This window comes from Arachis ipaensis, chromosome B1 (genome assembly GCF_059453495.1).
Source record: "Arachis ipaensis isolate K30076 ecotype BB chromosome B1, ASM5945349v1, whole genome shotgun sequence".
Lineage (NCBI taxonomy): Eukaryota > Viridiplantae > Streptophyta > Magnoliopsida > Fabales > Fabaceae > Arachis > Arachis ipaensis.
The window spans coordinates 60256613-60281339 of NC_142436.1; the positions used below are offsets into that span (position 1 = coordinate 60256613).

At 36.3% G+C, this 24727-nt stretch overlaps 1 protein-coding gene across 1 annotated transcript; it reads right to left on the reverse strand.

Moving 5' to 3' along the window:
• Nucleotides 1-465: 465 nt before the first annotated feature.
• LOC107618087 (ribulose bisphosphate carboxylase/oxygenase activase 2, chloroplastic-like) lies at nt 466-1167 on the reverse strand. Its single transcript, XM_016320019.3, has 2 exons — nt 1123-1167; nt 466-804 (listed from the first exon to the last, which is right to left on the reverse strand). Exons 1-2 carry the CDS (start codon nt 1165-1167, stop codon nt 568-570), a joined length of 282 nt encoding a protein of 93 aa, XP_016175505.1. The 3' UTR covers nt 466-567.
• Between the last annotated feature and the right edge of the window lie 23560 nt (nt 1168-24727).

Here is a 24727-nt window from a genome sequence, read left to right on the forward strand (position 1 = left end):
AATAGCTTTTTACCACGCTTTTTGAGCAACCGGCACACTTTTGAAAAGGTCACAACTGCTAGCGTGCCGGTTGCTCTATCGCCATGCTTTTAGTGACCTATGGCCACGCTTTTTTGTTGCCACGCTTTTATCTATTACCACGCTTTTAAACGTGGCCGTATGCGAGAGGATATGGCTACGCTTTTAAAGCGTGCCAGTAGCTAGAGATATGGGTACGCTTTTAAAGCGTGCCAATAGCTAGAGATATAGCTACGCTTTAAAGCGCGGTGAAAAGTTGCTGCTGTACGGAAATAGCTACCCTTTTAAAGCGTGACTATAAGTTTGTTCAAGTTCAATTGTTTTTTTTTCATCTTCATAATAAAATCTAACAAAATTTATAAATAATGTAAAATTTAGACAATATAAAACCTCCATAACAATTTTAATTACTATTAACAATATAAAACCTTCATAAATGATCACATGACAAGCTCTAACAAAAAATCAAAGTGATAACAACTACCCATGAATTTGTATTACATGCATTACAATTCCAACAACTATTACATTATCTACATCCTCTAAAAACTACAAAATACCCTTCCCTCTTGTGATGTCTTGCTGGTCACCTGAGATATCATAGGCCAACCCTTTCCATCTGTCCTTATCTGTCTGCTTGTCCTCATCGATCGCCATAATCTTGAAGCTTCCGGAGGAAACCTTGCTACTGCTGTGGATTCTTGATGTAACCTTCAAGCTGCTTCCGAAGAAAGCTGATGAATTGGGAACTGATGAAGCCACAACTCCAGAACCATTCAAACTCACCTGCAATGTAAAATTACATTATTCTCTTGTTATTTAAGAGTTACTACTCTATTCAAAACTCTAATCCAGTTTTTTTAACTATACAAGAAATCATGAACCGCATCTAAATATATTGATAACTCACAAATAAATGATATGTATGTATCCATAGTCCACATGATCATTATTTTTCTAAGTTGGTATCTATAACTGATTACTAATTCACACTGCATCCAATCCAATTACTATCCTAATCTTATACATAGTTTAAAACTAGAAGTGATAAATTGAGTGAATGGAATTAATTGAAAGAAACAAAGTAAGGTAAAAGTATCATACTGGAGTTCCTTTGACAGCTCCTATGGTTGAAACTGAAGCAGCCATGGCTGTGTTATTGTCCTTGTAGCAGCAGAGAGTAATTACACTTACTACAAAGGAAATAATGAACACTATAATGAATACTCATGAGTTGGGAAAGCAGTCCCCACCATGCCCAAACCCTTTTCCCCTATTTTTTAGTAACTAGAATCTGTGACGATTGGTCAACCTTAAGTTCAAACTATAGTAATCTAATTATATACTGCACGGGTAAGACAAATCCATTTTTTCCCCAATATTCAACCAAATGGCTAAGTGGACAGAAAAGAAAGTAAAAAAATAAGGTGGAAACAGAGTTCATGAACTCATAGATTTGTCAAATTCCAACATGAAGCATCTTTTTACATCTTCTTTGGTAGGTTTGCAACCACAGCGATCATGTCTGAAAGTGAGGTATGAGAATTTAGCATGTGTAATGCAAAACAGTAGCCTCCTCCAACTTGATCTCACTAGCATAATTCAGGAGAACATCATGGAACTCAAAAGTGAAAAAACATCAAGGGGAGACATAAATATAAAGAATAAACAGAACATACTTTGGGGATCGACGGCGGGTTTGCGACGGCAACTGAGCAGAGGGAGTCACCGCTAGAGAGTCACCGCAGAATGAGGGTTAGGGGTACCCGAAGAGGGATTGCCGGCGGAGGCAGTGCGAGCGTAGCTGCGTTCTTCACAGAGTTTCATCAGAGTAGTTCTTCGTCGGAGTGACGTCGTCGCAAGAGTGGTTCGTCGCCGCGGAGTATCGTCGGAGTTAGGGCTTAATGTTTGAAGAAGGAGGAGTTAGGGTTAGGGTCTCAAAATGAAGAAGGATATACGTGAGCTTCTGAAGGGTAGTATACGAGCTTTTGAGTTTTTAATTTCAAAAGTTTAAGTTAAAAGACTCAAACATTTTAATTTGAAGGGTATACGAGCATTTTTTATTTTTTATTTTCTGGGGGAACCTTTTGGCCACGCTTTTAAAGCGTACCAAAAGGCTTGTAGGAAACGGCTACGCTTTTCAAACGCCACAATAATAAAACCTTGTTGCCACGCTTTAAAAGCGTGCCAAAATCTCTCTATGGCTACGCTTTATAAGCATGGCAAAAAAAAACGTGGCTAAATCTCGCATCAACTGCCACCCTCATAAAAGCGTGGCCATTGACCCTTTTCGCCACGCTTTTGAAGCGTAGCAAAAAAATATAGCCAAATGTCTATTCAAGCGCCACCCTCACAAAAGCGTGGCCATAGGCCTTTTTTCTTGTAGTGCGAGTTCTTTCTCTTACCTCATTCTAGAAAGCAAAATTCATTGTACAAATTAATTAAAGTTTACATCTCTCTGTTTTGCTCTTTTTGTCGATATTGTACTGCAACTCATTATCGATTTTTCAAGAATTTCGTATTAACTTGTGAAGAAAATACTCATCTTTAGTTATTTGACAAATAAGACTATATTTATGTTCTTCTATTTAAGATTATATATAGGATGCTCCTCTTTAAAGATAATATTATTTATGTTTTTCTATTTAAGACTATACAAGCATTTTAATTAGTGTATATTTTTAGTTAAGGCATACAATACTATATTTTTCTATGTTATTTTTTTTTGTATAATTTGTTAATTAAATTGACTGAAAATATTTTGTATAATGCTATAATTTGTATAAGTAGAACTTCCCTTAAAATTTTGTTATTTTATTCCCTCTCGATTCTGTGCTAATTGAAGTTATTAATGTAGGTACCGAAAAAATATTTACAGAGATATTATGAGTAATTTTGAAGAAAATTATGAAAATAGAGTTGAAATGGATCTTGATATGAATCATCATGAAATTAGGATGACATTAAATGAAGAATTAGAGCCTTATGAAGTCATGGATTTCCCATCAATGGATGATGCAAAGACTTATTATACTAGGTATGCTACGAAAAAAGGATTTAGTTTTCGCATGGGTCGTGTGACTAAATCGAAAATAGATGGCGCAATAATTGGTCAAGAAATTCTTTGTGCAAAAGAAGGGTTTCAAAAAAAAATATGCTAGAAAAGAAGATAGAATCCATGGAGTACTTGATGAAACAAGGATAGATTGTCAAGCAATATTATATGTTAAAAGAGGAAAAGATCAATATTTTATTTCTAGATTTATAAAAGACCATAATCACAATCTTGCCACCCTTAAAAGTGCATAATTTTTCCAAGTACATAGAAAGAAGACCAAAATACAAAAATGTCTTATTGATGTGCTTGATGAATCTGGTTTGATTCCTAACAAAATAGCACCTATCTTAGCTACAGAGAGTGGTGGAGTTGAAAATATTAGTTTTATTCAACAAGATGTTATAAATTACTTGAGTAGAAAGAGACAGAAGAACTTAGAAAAGGGAGATGTCTAGATAATGTTATCCTTTTTAAGGATTGTCAACTAAAAGATGTTGGATTTTTTTTATGCAGTCTAAATGGATATAGATGAACAACTTGCAAATGTCTTTTGGGTTGATTCAAGGTTTAAAATGGCTCATAAATATTTTGAAGATGTTGTTACTTTTAACCCTAATACCTACCAAATAAATATAGAATGCCATTTGTTCCATTTATTGAAGTTAATCATCATCAACAATCTATTCTGTTAGATTGCGCTTTGTTATGGGATGAAACTGAAGAAACTTTTGTTTTGTTATTGCGTAGATAGTTGCAAGCAATGTTTCATATTTGCCCAAAAATAATTATCTCTGATCAAAATAGTGCTATTACTAATGTTGTATCAAAGGTGTTTTCAAATATCAAGCATCATTTTGTATATCATAGTGAATTCAAAAATCAATTATATAAATGTATTCATTGTTCTATCACTACTGAAGAATTTGAATCTAATTGAAAAGCAATGATTGATAGATTTGATTGGAAGATAATCAATGCTGAGAGACATATATTGTATTCGAGGAAAATGGATTCCTGCTTATGTACATTCTAATTTTTGTGCTGGAATGTCTACTACTCAAGGGAGCAAAAATGAATAATTTTCTCAAAGAAGTACTCCATTGAGTAAATTTGTAATTCAATATGAGAAGGCTCTTGATGCACAGTACAACAAGAAAAGAGAAAAGAATTTTAAGACCATGAGTGCAAGTCTTCTCTTTCAAACTTTGTATCCTATGAAAGAACATGCTTCAAAAAGTTATACAAAAAAGATGTTTCATATATTTCAAAGTGAATTAGTTGGCTCTCAAAAATTTATTACAAGCAAAGTTGAATTTTCCAATGAAGTATACAAATATAAGGTTCATGAAATTTGTCAGGATAAGCATAACTATTACGTGAGTTTTCATTCCATTTCAAATGAAGCAAGTTGTTGTTGTCACATGTTTGAATTTGTGGGTATTCTTTATAGACATATCTTCACTGTGTTTATAAAAAAAAAGTTGTTTAATATTCCGTCTTGTTATCTTCTATATCAACGGACAAAAAATGCTAACGTAGAGACAGTTAATGGATTGGAAAATAAAGAAATTCGATAAAGGTGCAATAAGACATACATTACTTCATTGTTTAACAACGTTGCCGTTAAATCTCTAGATGTAGCACCCTACCACATAGAGTTTTATGCCTAAGACGTAAATCAAAGGTGGTAAGGCGCTACAACCTCTAAAACAAAAATACGTAAATAGATATATATGAAGAATAGTTTAACTAGGAGCCTTAGGAGAAAGGATGAACAGAACAAGACCAAAAATGAGTCACACTCGAAAATGATTAGATAGAAGGCTTATACAAAAAACCAAAGAGACAAGTATATAAACAGAGTTTCAAAAGATAGAAAAATAATCAAGCTCTAAATTCGACCTGCAAAGTAAAGGCTGGCTAGAATACACACACACACACACACACACACACAACCCAAAAATAAACCAAAAGACAAATACAAATCATAGTTCTCCAAAGTCAACCTCTAATAGGGATAAAACATATTTTTAATATAACAGTAGAGAATATACGTATATATATAAGCTAAGTACATAATATAAAAAAACCCCAAAAGTAGATCTTCGTTTCTGAAAGAATCTCCAGCACGCTCAGTAAGATGCCTCACATCCTGCATCTGAAAAACAACATGTATGGAACGAGAACCAGGAATTTTCAGTATGGTAAAGGGATTTTCAGTATGGTAAAGGTGTCCACATAGATAATATAGAAGGTCCCGAAAAAGTCAGAGGCATTCTTAAAACTCTGACACTCAGAATCAAACTTAAAATTTATTTCTAAACCAGAAATCTCGGTAATTTATCTAAGGGATTCTAGTTCTAATCTAACTATTTACTTTCTATTTCCTTCACATCTCCTAAACACCGGGTGGAACAACTTTCATCACGCCTCCACCATATAAGGGGTCTATCAAATGCAAACACATACAATACAATAAAGAAAAACACAAAATATAGATAGCAAGTATAGCAAATAGGACAAGTAGGAATTAATTATAGATAAGCAATTAGGCAAGCTAAAACAAAGCATACCCAAAAAAAACATACTACTGCATATGATGCATGTGATGAGCAGATATTTTATACACTTTTTGATGTCATTTTCTTAGTGTTTTCAGTATATTTTGTTAAGTTTTATTATGTTTTAGTAGGTTTTAATGAAAAATTCACTTTTTGGATGCTATTTTGAGCTTTTGTATTTTTCTTATGATTTTAGGTAAATTTTGGGTGATTTTGGCAAGTTTTGGCAAAGTCTGATTCAAAGGCAAGGAAAGCATAGCAGATGTTGTCAGGATCTGACCCCCATTCATTCAAACAAGAATTTTCTGAAGCTACCAAGGCCCAATTGATGTGTTCTCAATAGCGTTGAAAAGCTAACTTTTAGATCTTTTCAGCAATATATAATAGTCTATACTTTTCTTCAGATTGAACTGCCCAAAACGGGCGTTGAACGCTCAAACTACCCCCTTTCTAGCGTTCAACGCCCAAGAAGGACCAACCTCCCAAGTTGAACGCCCAAACTGGCATTCAACGGCATAAATGGAGCAAGGAAGCAGCGTGGACACTCTCTAGTGGGCATTCAATGCCCACTCCCTCAAGTTGGACGCCAAGCTCAGCCCAAACATTCACCAAGTGTGCCCAGAAGTGGATTTTAGCACTCCTTAGCTTAGTTTTGCATATCTTTGTACTTTTAATTTTAAATTAACATCTTTTAGGGTTAGAATCTCCTATTTAAAGAGGAGAACACTTAGGAATTAGGAACACCTCCTACAGAGGATGGATCATACTTTATACACCTAAGTTTTTCTATAAATTATGAGTAACTAAACCTCCTAGGTTAAGGTTAGGAGCTCTGCTGATTCATATGGATTAATACAATTACTTTTCTATTCCAATGAATATTTGATTCTATTCTATGTTGCATTGTCATTCTTCATCCTTATGAATCTCGATTCTACATGGGTTCCTTACAAGTCCTGACCCGGATAGTATTGAGCTACAGCTTGAGGATGCATCACAGGTTCCAACAGAATTATCTGGACTAATTGGGGTATGTGACATATAACCTTGTTAGTCAGGGGCAATTGAGGTTCCTGTGGCTCTAAAGGCTAGAACCATAAGAGCATCAGTCTCTGATCCGAAAGATCCAACCTTGTCTGTGGCATTTTGAGTAGGATCATCAAAAGGATTGACTTGCGCGCGCTTCACCCTCTCCCAGATTGATCTAGTCCATTCGAATGTTTGGTCTGGACCTGAGGAGATTAATGACCACGACCCATGACTTAATCACTTACAGCCTTGCCATTGAAGGTATCATTCATCATTGAAGTAGAGAGTATGACGTGTTAATTCAGAAGAAGAAGCATCTCTGAAGCCTTAACTGATGTCTCATTACTATTTCTATCTTAATTAATTATTGCTTTTGTTATTGTTTGTTTATGTGCCTATAACAATCAAAACTATCTTTCGATTCGCTCGACTAAGATCTGCAGAATAACCACAACTTGCTCAATCTGGCAATCCTCGTGAGATTCGACCCTCACTCACTTGAGGTATTACTTGGACAACCTGGTGCACTTGCCGGTTCAGTTATGCGAGTTTAAATTTCACGCACCAAAGGAGAAAGTGCAAGCTGCTAAAAGGTCAGCAGAGAGAGAGAGAGAGAGGCTCTAGAAAAGGCTGAGGTTACACTGTCACATGCCTCCTCTATGACACCTATTCAAGAGCTTGAAGCACCACACCCTCAAAAGCCACCAAAAGGAGACCAAGGACGAGCACTGTTCACAGTTCTTGGAAGCTTTTAAGAAGCTGCAAAGCAATATTCCTTTTGCAGAGGTTTTAAAGCAAGGGGCCTTATTTACTAGAAGAAACTTTATGGATGCTGAGAGAGGCAAATTGGTGCTGAGGTTACATAAGGATTGGATAGTTTTCATGGTTCTGAAACCTCCATGACCCCTTGACAAAGGAGGTACCTGCATGCAGAGTGCAATACTAAAGCCTTCTTCCTTGGCAAAAAATCATACAGTTTTTCCAGACATCAAACCTAAGTTTGGGCAATCACTACCCACCAAGGAGGAAAGTCCCAAGAGGAAGATGCATAAGGGATGAAGAAACAATCTAACCCCTGCCCTAACAAGCAAGGAGAATAACTCGGACAACAATACCAGAAAGCTTGTTAGGAGAAATTCACATCTGAGGGCACTAATCTCCTCCTCTTTTCCCATAGAGTCATTTCTTTTAACCAACTGGAAGAAGAGGAAGAAAGTCAACAATCAAGCGTCAAGCTACTGACAGTAAAGAAGTACTTGTTGGGAGGTAACCCAACCATGAGTGGAGTACTATTATTTCTATTTCTTTTGTTTAGTTCCATCTGCTTCCTTTTTAGTTGATTTCCATAGTTTTCCTTGTTTTCTTTTTACGTTTGTGATCATGTGCAGTACTTAGAACAGAGACATTTAGAGATGAAAACAAAACATCCTGGGGAGAACCCCTTACTGGCGTTGAATTCCAGTCAAGGAGAAAGCTGGGCGTTCAACGCCCATGAGGGAGAGCTTGCTGGCGTTGAACGCCAGAATGGGATGGAAATAGGGGTTCAACGCCCATGGAGGAGTACAATCCTGGCGTTGAATGCCAGAGAAGGGGTACTCTGGGCATCCAACGCCCATTGAGGGGCAAGCAGCTCGAGCTTTGCATCCTTCTCAGCCACTGGGTCCCACACAAATCCCACCAACCCTACCCACTTCAAATTCAAACCTTTCCCACTAATTCTTCCCTTCCATATGACCAACAAGGGACCCTGTTTTCTTTACTTGGGGACAAGAAAACTTTTTAAGTTTGGTATTGTAGAGCAAGCTCTGGGATTATACTAAAGGAAGGTGGATCATCTTCATCAGCAGCCACTATAAATGAGGTGGTTAAGTTTCATTATCCCTTCCTTTATTTTATTTCCTATCTTCCATTCTAACTTCAGAATGATCACAAGCAGTATTTTGTTCTTTTCTAGTTTTATTTATTTTTTTTAATTTTGGTTATAAGATATCCTATGTATCCCTCACCAAGCTAAAAAGAAAATTTTTTTATTTGAAAAAGAAAGATTGAGATGCATGAATTTTAAGCAAAATTTAAATAAAATTAAAACTAAAACGCCTAATCTAAGCAATCAAACAACTAATAGTTGTTAATCACTATCAATCCCCGGCAACGGCGCCAAAAACTTGGTGCGGAATTTATAACCCACAAACTAACCAGCAAGTGCACCGGGTCGTACCAAGTAATACCTCAGGTGAGTGAGGGTCGATCCCACGAGGATTGATGGACTAAGCAACAATGATTGAGTGATTGGCTTAGTTAGACAAACAGAAAATAGTGTTTTGGTATTCAAAAGACATTAAACAATATAAAGAATATTAAAAGAGCAAGTAAATAAGTTGGGAGTAAAGTATGGAGAAGGCAGTTAAGGCTTCAGAGTTATCTATTTTCCGGATTGATTTTTCTTATTAATTTATTTTAATCATGCAAGCTTTAATTCATGGCAAACTATATGTGACTAGACCCTAATTCCTTAGACCTTCCTAGTCTCCTCTAAAATTCATCAACTGCCAATTCCTTGGTCAATTAATTCCAATTAGAGGGTAAAGCTTAATTCTAGTTTATATGCCACAGAAATCCTAATTACCCAAATATAAAAGAATTATATGTCACGTATCCCGTTAAATCTAAATAATTAAAATTTAGGAGAAGTTGTTTTCAAGCTGTTGTTCAAGTAAAGAGCTTTTCCAAGTTATACAAGAACTCAATTAGAACATGGGTCATACTTCCGTTCCACCCAAATTCATAAGATAAAGAACGAAAACAATTCTTAAATTATAAATCAGTACATGAATTAAAATAGAAAAGTAATAGAATCAATCTATACAATAGAAAGAGCTCCTAACCTTAATCAGTACATATTTTCTGTTTGTCTGACTAAGCAAATCACTTGACCATTATTGCGTGATCCATCAATCCTCGTGGGATCAACCCTCATTCACTTGAGGTACTACTTGGTACGACCCGGTGCACTTGCCGGTTAGTTTGTGGACTTTAAATTCCGCACCAAGTTTTTGGCGCCGTTGCCGGGGATTGACTGTGATTGACAACTACTGGTTGTTTGATTTCTTAGATTAGGCATTTTTACTTTAATTTCATTTAACTTATTTCTTTAAATTTTTGAAAAAAATTATTTTATTTTATTTAAATTTTTTTTCTCTTAATTTCTGAAATTAAGTTTGGTGTCTCCTTAGTTGTTTTATTCTTCCTAGTAATTTTACTTATTGAGTTTGAATTTTATATTCCTTTTTTCTTATTAGTTGTTTTATTTTCTTAATTATTCAGTTTATTTTCTTTATTTTATTTTTATTTTATTTTTATTTTTTACTTTTCTTTATGTTCTTTCTTCTTTGCTTGCCTATTTACCACATGGTGCATTTAATTTTGTTTGGTGCTTTGTGCTAAGGAAAAATAATGGAGAGAGATCACATGGGTTATTACTCACACCCAAAGAGTGATTCTTATTATTGTGGAGGGAGGAACTACCCGAATTTTGGTTGGCAAAGTCGAAACTGAAGAAACTTCAGTGCTCCATGTTCCAACTATCAAGAACCACCATCTCTATATGCATACCAAGAACCACCACCTCTCTATCCATATCAAGAACCATCATCTCTCTACCCATATCAAGAGCCACCATCTCTATATGCATACCAAGAACCATCCTCTTTTTACTCTTATCAAGAACCATCATCTCCTTCTTATTCATATCAAGAGCCACCATCTCCTTATTCATATCAAGAACCATGAGCTCTTGAGCTTCTCATGAAAGAATGCATACATGATATGAGGATGAGTGTCAAAAATATAGAGAAATATGTGGAGTTGATTATCAACTCCCAGGAAGAGGAACAAGCAAATTCCTTGCCAAGAGATATAATGCAAGATCCTATGGAAGAAAGTGAGGAAATCAATCAAAGGAGTTCATACTCTAGTGAATTAGAGAACTCTCCACCCTCACACATGGGAGAAGAGGAAGATGCACAAACAAAGAAGGAAGATGCACAAACAAAGGAGGTTGTAAGGGATGAAAACAATTATAGGAATCTACACTCTAAGGAAGCAGAGAGTGGCATAGAGGGTGAGTTTATTAAACCACCAATTCAAAAAGTTCTTGATGAAGGGTACACTCAAACCATCACACAACACCTAAATTTTAAAATCAAAGAAGTGAAGAAAACCAAGGAAAGCACTGAAAAGGGGATTGTGACCAAGAAACAGAAGAAAATATCCATGAAAAAGAGAAGCTCAGCAAAAAATAATCCAACCTTTACCCCCAACAAGCAAGGTGAATCAAGCTAATCACAATAAAAGAAAGCTTGTTAGGAGGAATTTATATCAGGGGGCACTAATTTTCACCTCTCCCCCCTTAGACATTTCTTTTAACCAACTAGAAGAAGAGGAATAAAATTCAACAATCAAGTGTCAAGTTAGTGACATTAAAGAAGCGCTTGTTGGAAGGCAACTCAACTACTAGTATCCTTGGTTTTGCAGTTACTTTGGTTTTAATTTTATAGTTATTTTGATTTTAGCATTATAGTTATTTTAGTTCTGGTTTTAAATTACTTTATCTTAATTTTTTTAGAATTTTTCATGTTTTACATGTGTTTTGGTCATGCAGAGTGATTAGAACAGGAACAGGATCAATTAAAAGGAATTTTTGACACCATGGAGTTTTTCTTTGCTTGGGGACAAGCAAAATTTTAAGTTTGGTGTTGTAGAGTGCGCTCTCTGTTTAGCTTATCATCAGTGGCACCATGGGGAGATGAATGTTCTTTATCGAGGAGCATAGACGGATGAATGAGATGGCCACCAGCATAACTGAGGTGGTTGAGTTCCTTTCATTCTATTTCCCCTTCCCTTATTATTTTGTTGTCTTCTGTTTTCTATTGCTTTGATTGCCTGTATGATCTTTAGTACTTTCAATTCTTAGATTTAGTTTCATTTTGTTATTTTCTTTTAGTTTAAAAAAAGAGAGATGTCTTATATACCGCTCACTGAAATTAAATTTAAAAGAAAAAGAAAAAGATGTATTGCATGAGAAATAGAGTTTAGAATAAAGAATAGTCTTATTTATTTAAATGTTGTGGTATTCCTTGTGATTCTGAATGCATGACATGAACCGTGCATATTTGAATTTGAATCAAAGGATGTTGATGTACAAGGAATAGGAATTTAGAGAACTATTATGAATTCTCTGAAGTTAGTGAAAGCTTAATCCTTGAAGCAAAAGAAATAGCAAAATAAATAAAAGCAAGGTCCAAGGCTCTGAGCATCAATGACTTGGAAGGTCAGACATGATTGAAAGCTCAATGAGTTGTTTCCCTAGTTATATGCTTGTGGTGAGAATGTGTCAAGTAATCCTTGAGACAAAACATTTAAGGTCACGGCTAGGCTCAAGGTGCAAAAAACCAAAGAAAAGAGAGTTAAAGGAAATTTGATGTGTTCAAGGATTAAATTGAAGTATAAAAGATTAGAAAATTCATAATATTATCCGAATTCTAATTCCGGATGACAGTGACATTCCTCTGATTCAAAGGAAAGTGAGATGCCAAAACTATTCAGGATTGCAGTTTGTAAACCCCACTTCAAGAAGAGACATGAGCTTAATTGAACTCTCACTCTCATGTAAATTCACATCCTAAGTCTATGTTAGTTTTGGTTGCTTGAGAACAAGCAACAGTTCAAGTTTGGTGTTGTGATGCATGAGCATCTTTCATATCTTTTCCTAGTGAATTTGCATTCAAATTGTTGAGTTTAATCAAGAATCAATTATATTTTAGCCACTATAGAATATGGATGCTACTTTGAGTCGTGTCCAATTTTGTTTATTTCAGGTAGCATTCAGATGGATTTGATGGAGTGTCTGTAGAAAAAGAGAAGGAAGCGAATGATACTATCAACCTTGACCTGTCTACACTCTAACCTGAATACCTTGAGCTACAGAAGTCCAATTAACGTGATTTTAGTGGCGTTGGAAAGCTAACTTCTAGAGCTTTCCAACGATATATGATAGTCCATACTTCTTCTCCATCAATTCTGTAAGGGTGCCGCCTAACTTGAGGTTTCTCAAGTTAGGCGCCAAGATCAACTTCATTCATTTATCCAATGCAGCCAAGGTGGCGCCTAGGGGTGGCAAGTGGGGAAGCCCACCCCGCTCGGCCCCACCCCACCAGAAGCCCGCCCCGCCCTGCCTAGTAGGGCGGTCCCAGAATCCCAGCCCGCCAAATATCTTATTTTTTCTTTTAACTATTAAATAATATATATAAATGCATAAAAAAAATCTCTTCTGTTTTTTACTTTTAACTATTATAATTTCTAAAAGTATAAACAAATTATAATTTTTATATTCACAAACATTAAAGTCTTTGTAATTATAAATATTGTTCCCAAAGCAAAATAAACATAATCCAAAACATAATTATAAATATTGTCTCTAAAACAAAACAAACATAATCCAAAACACTCAATTTTCATCTTCATTCTCTTGTAAGTTGGGTTGGGAGAAGTTGGGTTTTGGCAAAAAAAATTGTAAAAATACCCCTTACCAAAAAAATACTAAGCCCGGCGGGAAAGCCCACCCCGCCCTGCCAAAGCCTGCCAAAGCCCGCTGTTTAAGCGGTGCGGGTTAGGCGAGATTTTGCTATTTGGCGGTCCCAATTTTCCATCCCAACCCGCCTTTTTTGGCGGGTTATGCGGGCCGTCCTAGCGGGTTTAGGCCCGTTTGCCACCCCTAGTGGTGCCTAACTTGAGAAATCTCAAGATAGTCGCCAGGACAAAGGGAAAGCGTGAACAAAAGGCTGCTAAGGTTGTGCCTAACTTGAGATTTCTAAAGTTAGGTGCCAAACACAACATCAACACGCACAAGTGGTTCAGCTCTCTTCAAGTTAGGCACAATCCTCCCTCAAGTTAGGCACGGCAACACGCAAAACACTCCAAATTGGTGCTGCCTCCCCCATACCTAACTTGAGATTTCTCAAGTTAGGCGCCACTCCTAGAGAAAGCCATGGTCCCCACGTCCAAGTTTATGATGGCACCGAAGATTCTATTCTATTTTTATTCTGATTAAAACTCTTATTTTAATTACAAATAGGAAAAGATATTATTGAGTTTTAGGAAATATAATTTACATTAATTAGGATTAGATATAAAAGGGAAAAGAATCAGCCCTTCGGGCTCTTCACTTCTATTCTCTCTTACCTTATTCCGCAATTACAGCTTTTTTGAATCCTAGTTTTCTCTCTGAACCATGAACAACTAAACCTCCACTATTAAGGTTAGGAGGTCTATCTATTGTATGGATTGATACTTTTATTTTTCTATTTTAATTCATGTACTGATTTCTATTTCAAGAATTGTTTTCGTTCTTTATCTTATGAATCTGGGTGGAACGGACGTATGACCCTTGTTCTAATTGAGTTCTTGTATAACTTGGAAAAGCTCTTTACTTGAACAACAGCTTGAAAACAATTTCTCCTAAATTTCTAATTATCTGGACTTAACGGGATACGTGACATATAATCCTCTTATATTTGCGTAATTAGTGTTTTTGTGGCATATAAACTAGAATTGAACTTAACCTTCTAATTGGAGTCAAGTGACCGAGGAATTGGCGGTTGATGAAGGTTAGAGGAGACTAAAAAAGTCTAAGAAATTAGGGTTTAGTCACATATAGTTTGCCATGAATTGAATCTTGCATGATTAAAATAGTTAGTAAGAAAAATCAATCCGGAAGATAGATATCTCTAAAGCCTTAACTATTTCTCCATATATTATTCGCAACTTGTTTACTGCCTGTTTTTCTGATTCACTGAATTACTGTTTGATGCAATTGAGACCCAAACACTATTTTCTGTTTGTCTGACTAAGCAAATCACTTGACCATTGTTGCTTAATCCATCAATCCTCGTGGGATCGACCCTCATTCACTTGTGGTACTACTTGGTACGACCCGGTGCACTTACCAGTTAGTTTGTGGACTTTAAATTCCGCACCAAGTTTTTCATCATTAGCTTAATTTCCTTTGTTAATTCTTGTGAGAAATGAATAAATCTTGATTAGTATGGCTTGATAGTGAAGAATTTATGAATACTTTGAGAACACTACTTTGAGTGCTTTGCTCTTGTAAATTGCAGGGAAGTGAGACACCAATTTAGCACAAAGAGAACAAGAAAGGAAAGTGTGAAGCAAGTGTGGAGCAAGTGTGTGAGACGTGGGAAACTAAGTGTGGTGTGGCATGCAAGGCAAGTGTGCTTGGCCTATTAAGGGCGTTGATGAAGATGGATTTATGCTGGTTCAGAATTTAACAAAACAATCCCGTTGATAGCATAGTCTAAACCGACAATGGATCCTCTCAATCAAAGTTTAAATATAGGTTGTCACAAAGCAAACCAATATCAAAAACCAAGAGTATTGAACCTCGGGTCGTTCTCCTTAGGAATTGCAATTAAGTGCTCAATTATTGGCTCTGAGGGAATGTGGTTTTGATGGCAAGAGACAAGTAATTTAAATAACAAGAACTTAAAGAAACAATCAATAATTAAATATCAAAAGGAATCAAACTCAAGGCAATTAATGAAGAGAAAGGAAAATTCAAATGCTAGAAACCTCTTGGCAAGTGTTGTGAGTTAAGGTTACCTATCCTAGTCGTTGACCACAAACATAAATGATTATGAAGAGTTAATCCTACTTAATCAATCCTAACATCAAGGATAAGTCAAATAGGCATAATTGATCTCAATCCACAAGTCTTAGCCAACTCACTAATTAGCTTAGTGAAAGACTAGCGTTAGTGGAAACCAAATCAACTAACTACCATAATATATCAATCAAGAATGGACATCAATGACTCAAGGTCACCTAGGTCCTCAATTCCAAGCCAAGAGCGTGAAAAACTACACTAAAACTAACCCAAGCATTTTATCAAACACTTGGTGTGCATAAAAATAAAAAGCATATTAAATTGTAATAATAATAAAATCTAAAGCTACCAAATGCAAGATAACAATAATAACAACTCAATTAAAAAACAATAAACAAAGAAATATCAAATTACATTAAAAGAAATCCAAATTCAACAATAGTGCATGAACATAAAAGTGACAAAATAAAGAAAATAACAAGTAAAACTAAGAGAACAAAGATGTAATGACAAGAAATTGTAAAGAAAACTAAATTAAAGCAAGTATCAAAACATAAATCTCAGAAAAATTTAACAAATTTACCCTAAATTCTAGAGAGAAGAGAGAGCTTCTCTCTCTAGAAATGATCTAAAACATGTTCTAAACTTAACCTAGTTGCTCCCTCTTGTTCCCTCTTAAATTAGGCTTGAAATAGCTTTAGAAACGAGTTGGATTGGGCTCTGGAAGCCCAGAAATCGTTGCCAGCATTTTACATTTAATGGAGTCACGTGCCAGGACGTGTGCATATGCACAGGCATGTCCGTACGCACACTTGCTGATTCCCTTCTCGTGCGTATGCACGCATCACTGTGTGCATGCATGACTGCACGAACTTCAACCGTGCGTACGCACGCATCATTGTGCGCATGCACACTTGCTGAAAAGCTCCAATCTCTATTCTTCATGAGTTCTTCACTTTTGCATGCTTTTTCCTCACTTCTTCAATCTATAATTGCCTTACAAGCCTAAAATCACTCAACGGACACATCAAGACATCAAATGGAATTAAAGTGAATAAGATTTAGCAATTTTAGGGCCTAAAAAGCATGCTTTTACTTTCAAGCATAATTTAAGAAGAAAACATGAAACTATGCTATTTGAATAGATAAATGTGAGGAAAGTCAATGAAATCCACTCAATTAGAGTAAATAAATACCATGAAATGTGGATTCATCAGGCGTGCCTGGGGCACACTGGGCCAACTTCAAAGTAGCATGTTAAGGGCGTGCCTTCAAAGTAGCACGCTAAGCCAATGTCACAGAGGGTGCTTCACTTCCTCTTCACCCTGGCGTGTCTTTTGCGTGTGGCTGGTGTGTCCAGAACCACACACCTTCAATCTTCCATCATTTTCGATTTTGGCGTGTCTGGGAAGTGGCACGCTAGGCCAACTTCCTAGAGGGTGTCCCAAGGCTTCTTCAACACGGGCGTGTCTCTGGCGTGGCTAGAACCACATGCCCTCAAGCTCTTCATCATGGCGTGTGGCTGGCATGTCTAGAACCACCCACCTTCGAGCCTCAATCTACTTCAACCTAGCATGGGAACTGGCGTATCTGGGAAGTGGCATGTTGGGCGAACTTTCCAAAGGGCAACTTGCTTCATCATTGGCATGCACTATGGTGTGTGGAGTGGCGTGACTACAACCACACGCCTTCATGCCATAATCTTCTCCAATTGGGCATGCAAATGGGTGGGGCTTCAAAGTGGCACGCTGGTCCATTTTCCCAGAAGGGCATCCAAAGCTTTCTCAACATGGGCGTGTGATGTGAGGGTTAATGCTGATCTAGAATTTCACAAAATAAAATCTCGTTGCAAGCATAGTCTAAACCAACAATTAACCCTCAATCAAAGTTTAGAAGGACAAATTATCACTATTCAAAACAAATATAAATCGGAAGTGTTAATTCCCGAGTTGTCTCCCAAGGACTAGTGATCAATAAGAGCACAATTTTGGTTCTGAAGGCAAACGAGGTTTTCAATGAAGAGTTAAACAATTAAAGAAATTAAAGGGCATTCAAAATTGTAATTAATGAACTAATAAAGAGATTAAAGAACTATCTATGTAATATGAATAAGTAAGATATAAAAGTGATTAATGTATGTGTGTGTATGTGTGATTCAAAGCAAAAATGGAATCTTCGCTTGGGATGAGCAAGGGATCCTTTCCTTGTTATAACCACAACTATGACAATTGTAATGGATTAATCTCACTTAGTTAACCCTTACATCGGAGAATAGGTTAAGTGAGCAAAGTTGTTCTTAATCCACAAATCCTAACTCACTTGCTAATCGCCTTAGCAACAAGTTAGCGTTAGTAGAAACAAGAACAATTAACAATCCAAGAATTATCACTAAATGTTGGATATTCCAACTCTAGGAACCCATGTGCTCATTTTCCCAAAGCCAAGAGGTAGAAATTTAACCCATAATCAAAATTGACATTTCCACAAACACTTGGTGGGCATAAACACAAATCATGACAAAATTTAGAAAATGCTTGAAATTATGGGCAACAATTAATCAAAAGCAATAATAGCAACTCAACCAAGCATGTAATAATCATCAATGATCAAAATTATCAACAAGAGATCAAAATTATAAAAAGTATATATATTAACACTATGACTTTAACTACAAGAAAGAGTATCAAAAATGTAACTAAAAAAGTAGTAATTAAGAGATACTTACAATGGAGGCTAGCAAAAATCCAAGATAAAAAATGGAATATGGCACTTAAAATGTAAACCCTAATAGAACCCTAATGGTGTTGAGAGAAAACTTAAAGAAAAACTAAACCTAGAGCCTCCTACTACTATCTACTACGACTCCTAATGATATGCTATCATTCTCCAATGTTTGTCCCTTGTAATATGAGTTCTAGCCATCAGAATTGGGCCTCTAAGCCCCTCAAAACGTAGGTAACATGCGATTTTAATGAAGGCATGTGCAGGTACCTGTGCGTACGCACAGACGTGTGCGCACACACACTTGGCCGAAATCTCAGGTCGTGGATACGCACAAGAGGTTGTGCGAATGCACACTTCGCGATACTTTGGATGATCGTGCGACGCGCAAGATGCTGTGCCCTCGCACACTTTGCTGCTTTGCTCTTCCCCTTTGTTTCTTCATGCTTCCTCCTCCTTGCATGCTCCTCTTCCATTCTCACCAAGCCATTCCTACCTTATACATCTGAAATCACTCATAAACAACATCAAGGTATCGAATGGAAGGCAAATGGAATAAAATTAAGTTAAATTAGGCACAAAAGAGCATGTTTTCATAATCAAGCACAATTCAGGAGGAAAGCTCAAAAGCATGCTATTTAATGGAATAAGTGTAGGTTTATATGATGAAATCCTCTCAATTCTAACAAAAAATTATTGTAAAATATGGATTCATCAATTTCCCCACATTTAAACACTAGCATGTCCTCGTGCTATTCACAATCAAAGGAGATGAATGAAAGGGCAAACAATTTACTTAATGTACTACTTATATGCATGTAACTATTCTAGATATTACCTACTAATATCTATTCTACTGAAATTTGGTAGAAATAAACCATGAAATTCCAATCAATCCCAAGAAAGCCTTAGGGCCAAGGCAAAGAGTCAGTGCACTATAATCAATGTCCAAAGAATTGAGTTGGTATTTTCAAAACTAACAAACAACTTGCGAGAAGATACAATATAAGAAACAAGAACATAGAATGAGCGATCGAACCCCTCACCGGATGTATATTCACTCTATTCACTCAGTGTTTGGGGTGTAATCACTCAATTCTCCTTTAATCATGTTTTTCAAAGATTTGCAAGTCATATAACAATCAACTAATATTTGATGCATGAAAGAAAATATCATGAGGTCTTTGGAAGGTTGTAATGGGGCTAGGGTTAAGGTAAGATTAATATGGTTAAGTGGACTTAGTGAATTAGATCTTTGATTAGCTCAAGTGTCCACCTAATCCTATACCATCCTATATATGTATCACCATAATTAGCCTAAGCTTTACCTCGCGTCGTAAAGCAAAGGTTAATCAGAGATTACTACAGTTCTAAGCTTATACATATAATATATATAGAAAAAATAGTATAATCTAGAAGCCCGATGAAGAATATAGCTCAAAAACAGGATTTCAAAAGCGCAAAACGTACTAACAAAGCTTCTAACTTAAGACACAAGAAATAGATATAGTATAACAATAGATAAGTATGTAATATCATAAGAAACTAGCCACGACTCGTAGAGTTTAAGCCGGCTAGCCATATACTGTCATACAGAAACCAGACAGTAAAAAAATAGCTTATACCAGTTTTGTTATCTCAAATACAAGCCTCTAGGCAAAACAAAATACAAAAGAGAGAGTCATATACAAAATAAATCAAAAATACTCAAAAGAAGTATCCGGTCCTCCGCTTCTGTCACCAATTAGAAAACTCACCGGGGTGGGTTGCGACCTGCATATGAAAAACACAACAGAAATATGGTATGAGAACCGTAGGTTCTCAGTATGGTAACAGTGCTCAGTGATGTAGGATATAAGACCCCGGGATGGCAAAGGCAATCCTAAGCTCCATATCCATCACAAGATTTCAAACTTAAAGCATTCTAAAACAAATAGGCCTAATTATATCAACTTTAACATAATTAAACCGGGTAATCTATCTTATAGGGTTTCTACTCTAACCAAACACCACTGTCCCACAGCCTTCACCAACCGACCCTCCATGCGATCCCATCGCCACCGCCTTCCGAACCTCCTCACTCCCAGTAGAAAACACAGATAACACACAATGCAAGTAAAACACAAGTAGAAGCATATAAGGCAATTAATTCAAATAGCAATTAGGCATGTTATACAAATTTTCAAGTAGTCAAAGCATACAAACAGATAGAAAATGCATATGATGAATGCCTGTCCTACTGGCTGTGATATCACATTGTCGGTTCAACTGCCAACCCGACACATCTCCATGGAGATGTCGACCTTCGGAATCATTATTGGGAACCCCCGAGATATAGTGCTCGGATCACTGTCCAGGGTTTTGTGCCTGCGCACTCTGATGATCCGAAGGAATGCGAGTGGGATACTCTTGCCACCGACCTCGCATCTCAACGTAAGCGGGATCCAACCACCGTCCTTACGCCGCCGCCGCTTTCTCGACATGCGGGATCCAACAGCCGTCCCTGCCAGGCGCATAGCGTCTCAAAATCATAAAACAGTAGTTCAGTGGTTTTTCAGAAAATGTTTTCAATATACATGGATCCATCATCTCATTGCCCTCGACTCATCGCAACCACTGTAAATTCACATCTCAGTTCTGAACTCAATAGTTCCTCAATTCTTTATCTCATACATCAACCATTCATCACATAACGTCAAACTGTCCTCAGCACGCCAGAAACCTAAGCCTCCGTTTTCTAAATTTTCCAAATAATATCATCTAAAAACCCTAAATTCTTTCCCAATATTTTAAATGTCCAAAACTAGGCCCAAGAGTCCTAAAATGGTGTTAGAGAAGCTTACAACCTTGTTGGGAAGGTAAAATAGTTGAAAACAAGGAAAAATTTGGGAAACAGGGTATGTGCGGCCGCACAGGGGTGTGTGCTCGCACGCCCAGAAAGATTTTAAAAGTGTGCGTACGCACAGGTACTAAAAATTATAAGGTATGTTCACTCGCACAGGGTGTGCTAGAGCCCCCAACAGACGACCCTTCCCGACTTGTGCGTGCGCACAGGGTTGTGCGTCCGCATAGGTCGCAATTCTTCGTTGATGTGTACGAGGACAAGCTGTGCTAACGCTGCAAGCAGAACGCATTTCCTTGCCTGTGCATGCGCACAGGTCTGTGCGTCCGCACAGATCAAGTTTTTTGCAGGGTTGTGCGTCCGCACAAGGCTGTGCGTGCGCACATATCAGAAATCCTGAAATTCTGTAACTCTGCAGAATTTTATATTTTCAACACCATCTTTGAATGATCATAACTTCTCCTACAAAAACCAAAATTTTACAAAATTTATATCAAATTGAAGGGTTTTCAATAAGCTTTAATTTCAAACAAATTTCAATCAATTTTGAAAACCGAGGCAAAAGTTATGATCGGACAAAGTTCACCGAAACCAACTTTTACCCAAGTTCACAATTTCCACAACTTCTCATAAAACACAATCAAAACCATACCAAATCATTCTAAATTCCATTTCTCATCAAAATCTACACTCTTTTTCATACTACACCTATCTTACCATATTTTCCTTCACATTTCATCCTCCTCCTTCTCAACATCAATATATCACATATAACAGATTCTAATCAAACTTCTTTCACATTTTCCAACCACTTTACCAATTCATCGATTCTAATATCACACATATTATCACAATTCACTTTTCAAATTCACACAATCAATCATCATCACCATATCATCACCAATTCACAATAAATCATCATACATTAATATTCACAACTCATCAACCATTATAACTTATACCTATCCTATAGGTCACTAGCCTAAGTGTCCATGAATATTATATACTACATAGAAGAAATCGAAACCATACCTTGGCCGATTCCCTATATGCACCAAAACCCAAAATGAGCACCAAATGAGCTTTCAACCACAATCCAACCACCAATGTATTCCACAAGCACCAACAAGCTCCAAACTCACAATAATCAAGCTATATACATATAAATCACCACAAATCAACCTAGGGTTCAATATAAACATAATCTCACAAAGGTTCAAAAGCTCTTACCTTTCTCAATAGCTTTGGAAGCCAAAACCCAATGCTAAGCAAGGATTATAGTGAACCTAAACATCCAAAATCACAAAAACTCACTTAATCCCAAAGCCCTAAAACCGAAATTTTGAGAAGAATAACTGGGAGAATTTAGAGCTTACCTTATCAGTTTCTTATATGGGTCTTGTAGAGCTCTTCACAAGAAACGCGTAGCCGCTGACGGCACGCAAATCGGAGCTCCGTAGCTCAAGATATTAGCTTGGAAAGATTGAAGTGAATAGTGCCAAAGGGTTTCTCTTCTTCTTCTCTTCCCAGCCATGTGAGTGTGTTTATGTGAGTGTTATGGTTGGTTGGGTTCATTAAATGAACCTTATATATGTTGGGCTTGGGCCTAAGTTGGGCCCGGTCCAACCCGTTAGCGTTTTTAGCCCGTTTGGCCCAACTTCGGGCCAAACCTTTAAAATTAACGCCCGATTTTCGACTTCTAATATTTCTCTAAGGTTTTAGACTATTTCACTTTTGCTCGCACAGTACCGGGCAGACTTGAACCGGTTCAACTGGTTCAGCTGCTGGTTCGCAATTTTTTACGGTTTTTCGCAGAAAATACATTTTCTGACTCCAAAAGACCTACTGAGTCCAAAAATCATATTTAAATCCCCAAATTCTCATCCTAACTTTCCAAAATTTAATTTGGGCATTTAAATAATTTTATTCATGAAAAATTCAGTTCTTACAATATACATATAACAAAACAACCTAACTACCCATTTATCTCCTATCTCACTTCCACTCATGCATTTTCTTTCCAAAATACAAACATATGCATCCTTTTATTTAGCTTTTCTATTTCATATGCTACTATGCACAAAATTTGATTTTTTTTATTTTTTTTTGCAAAATCAAATTTTTTCTTGTTTTTGTCAATAACAAGAGATGCATATGTCCTGAACAATAAATGCATGAGTATTTACGCATTTTCCAAATTTTCACAATGAATATCCCATGTAAGTTCCTCACTAATGTTTTCCAACAATTTTTCCCCATACTTTGAGTAACACACACTAATCCACCTAAGCTAATCAAAGAAGCAATTCAAGGACATCAATAAATTTTCACTTTAGGGAGAATAATGTGCTCAAAATCAGAACAAAAGGGGATTTAAAGAGTTCAATATAAAAAATGGCCTCAATAATCCTAAATGCATTCAAACACCAAATACAGGACATATAGATTCATGCAAATCTAATATCACAATAAAAAAAGAGTATAATCACACGAGAACAAACTTTATGGTTGAAAATGTGCAACCATCTATTAGAGCTCAAATCTCACAAGGTATGTTATTCTAGATCTTTTTCTATGTTCTATGAAAAGAATACTCCAAGCAAGTTGAAAAACAAATTTTCAATTCAATCAATGGTACGCCCTAAAAAAGATTTCATGAAAATTTCTTGTTGTTTTACCAAACTTATTTATTCTATCATGCAACATGCAAATATTTACTATCATAAAATAATAAGCACTAAAGAAATATATACAAACAAACCAAAATAAAGTTCAATAAGAACAAAATTGCAAGAATTGAAGAAAAAAAACTAATAGGTATTGTGATAAACCCATATTTTATGATATATTTTGTGCTTAATTTGAGTGATTTATTCAATCCTTCACCCACTTATTCATATTAATTGCATGATTTTACTTTCTCCTCCTTATTATGTGATGTATGTGAAAAACATGTTTCCTATGCTTTAAAATTAATTATTTTAATTACCTTTATTTCCATTCGATGCCGTGATTAGTGTGTTGAGTAGTTTCAGATCTTCTAAGGCAGGAATGACTTAAAGGATGAAAAAGGAAACATACAAAGATGGAAGAAAAGCACAAAACGGAGTTAATTTCATATAGTTTTTAGTATGTTTTAGTTAGTTTTTAGTTTATTTTCATTAGTTTCTAGGCAAAATTTATATTTCTGGACTTTACTATGAGTTTGTGTGTTTTTTTTGTAATTTTAGGTATCTTCTGGCTGAAATTGAGGGAGCTGAGCAAAAATCTAATTCAGGCTGAAATAGGACTGCTGATGCTGTTGGATCCTGACCTCTCTACACTCGGAATGGAATTTCTGGAGCAACAGAAGTCCAATTGACGCGCTTTTAATTGCGTTGGAAAGTAGACATCCAGGGCTTTCCCGCAATATATAATAGTCTATACTTTGCTCAAGGATAGACGATGTAAACTGGTGTTCAACGTCAGTTCCATGTTGCAGTCTGGCGTCTAGCGCCAGAAACAGGTTATAAGTTGGAGTTCAACGCCAGAAACAGGTTACAACCTGGCGTCCCCAGAAGTGGATTTCTGCACTATCTATCATAGTTTACTCATTTTCTGTAAACCTAGGTTACTAGTTTAGTATTTAAACAACTTTTAGAGATTTATTTTGTATCTCATGACATTTTAGATCTGAACTTTGTAATCTCTGACGGCATGAGTCTCTAAACTCCATTGTTGGGGGTGAGGAGCTCTGCTGTGTTTTGATGAATTAATGCAACTATTTCTGTTTTCCATTCAAACATGCGTGTTCCTATCTAAGATATTCATTCGCGCTT

What these genes read in the sequence shown, in the direction of transcription:
- LOC107618087 (XM_016320019.3), bottom strand. Translation starts at nt 1,167, where the DNA reads ATGGCTGCTTCAGTTTCAACCATAGGAGCTGTCAAAGGAACTCCA. An exon ending in GAGCTGTCAAAGGAACTCCA is followed by an intron (nt 805 to 1,122) that starts GTATGATACTTT and finishes TTTACATTGCAG; the next exon opens with GTGAGTTTGAATGGTTCTGG.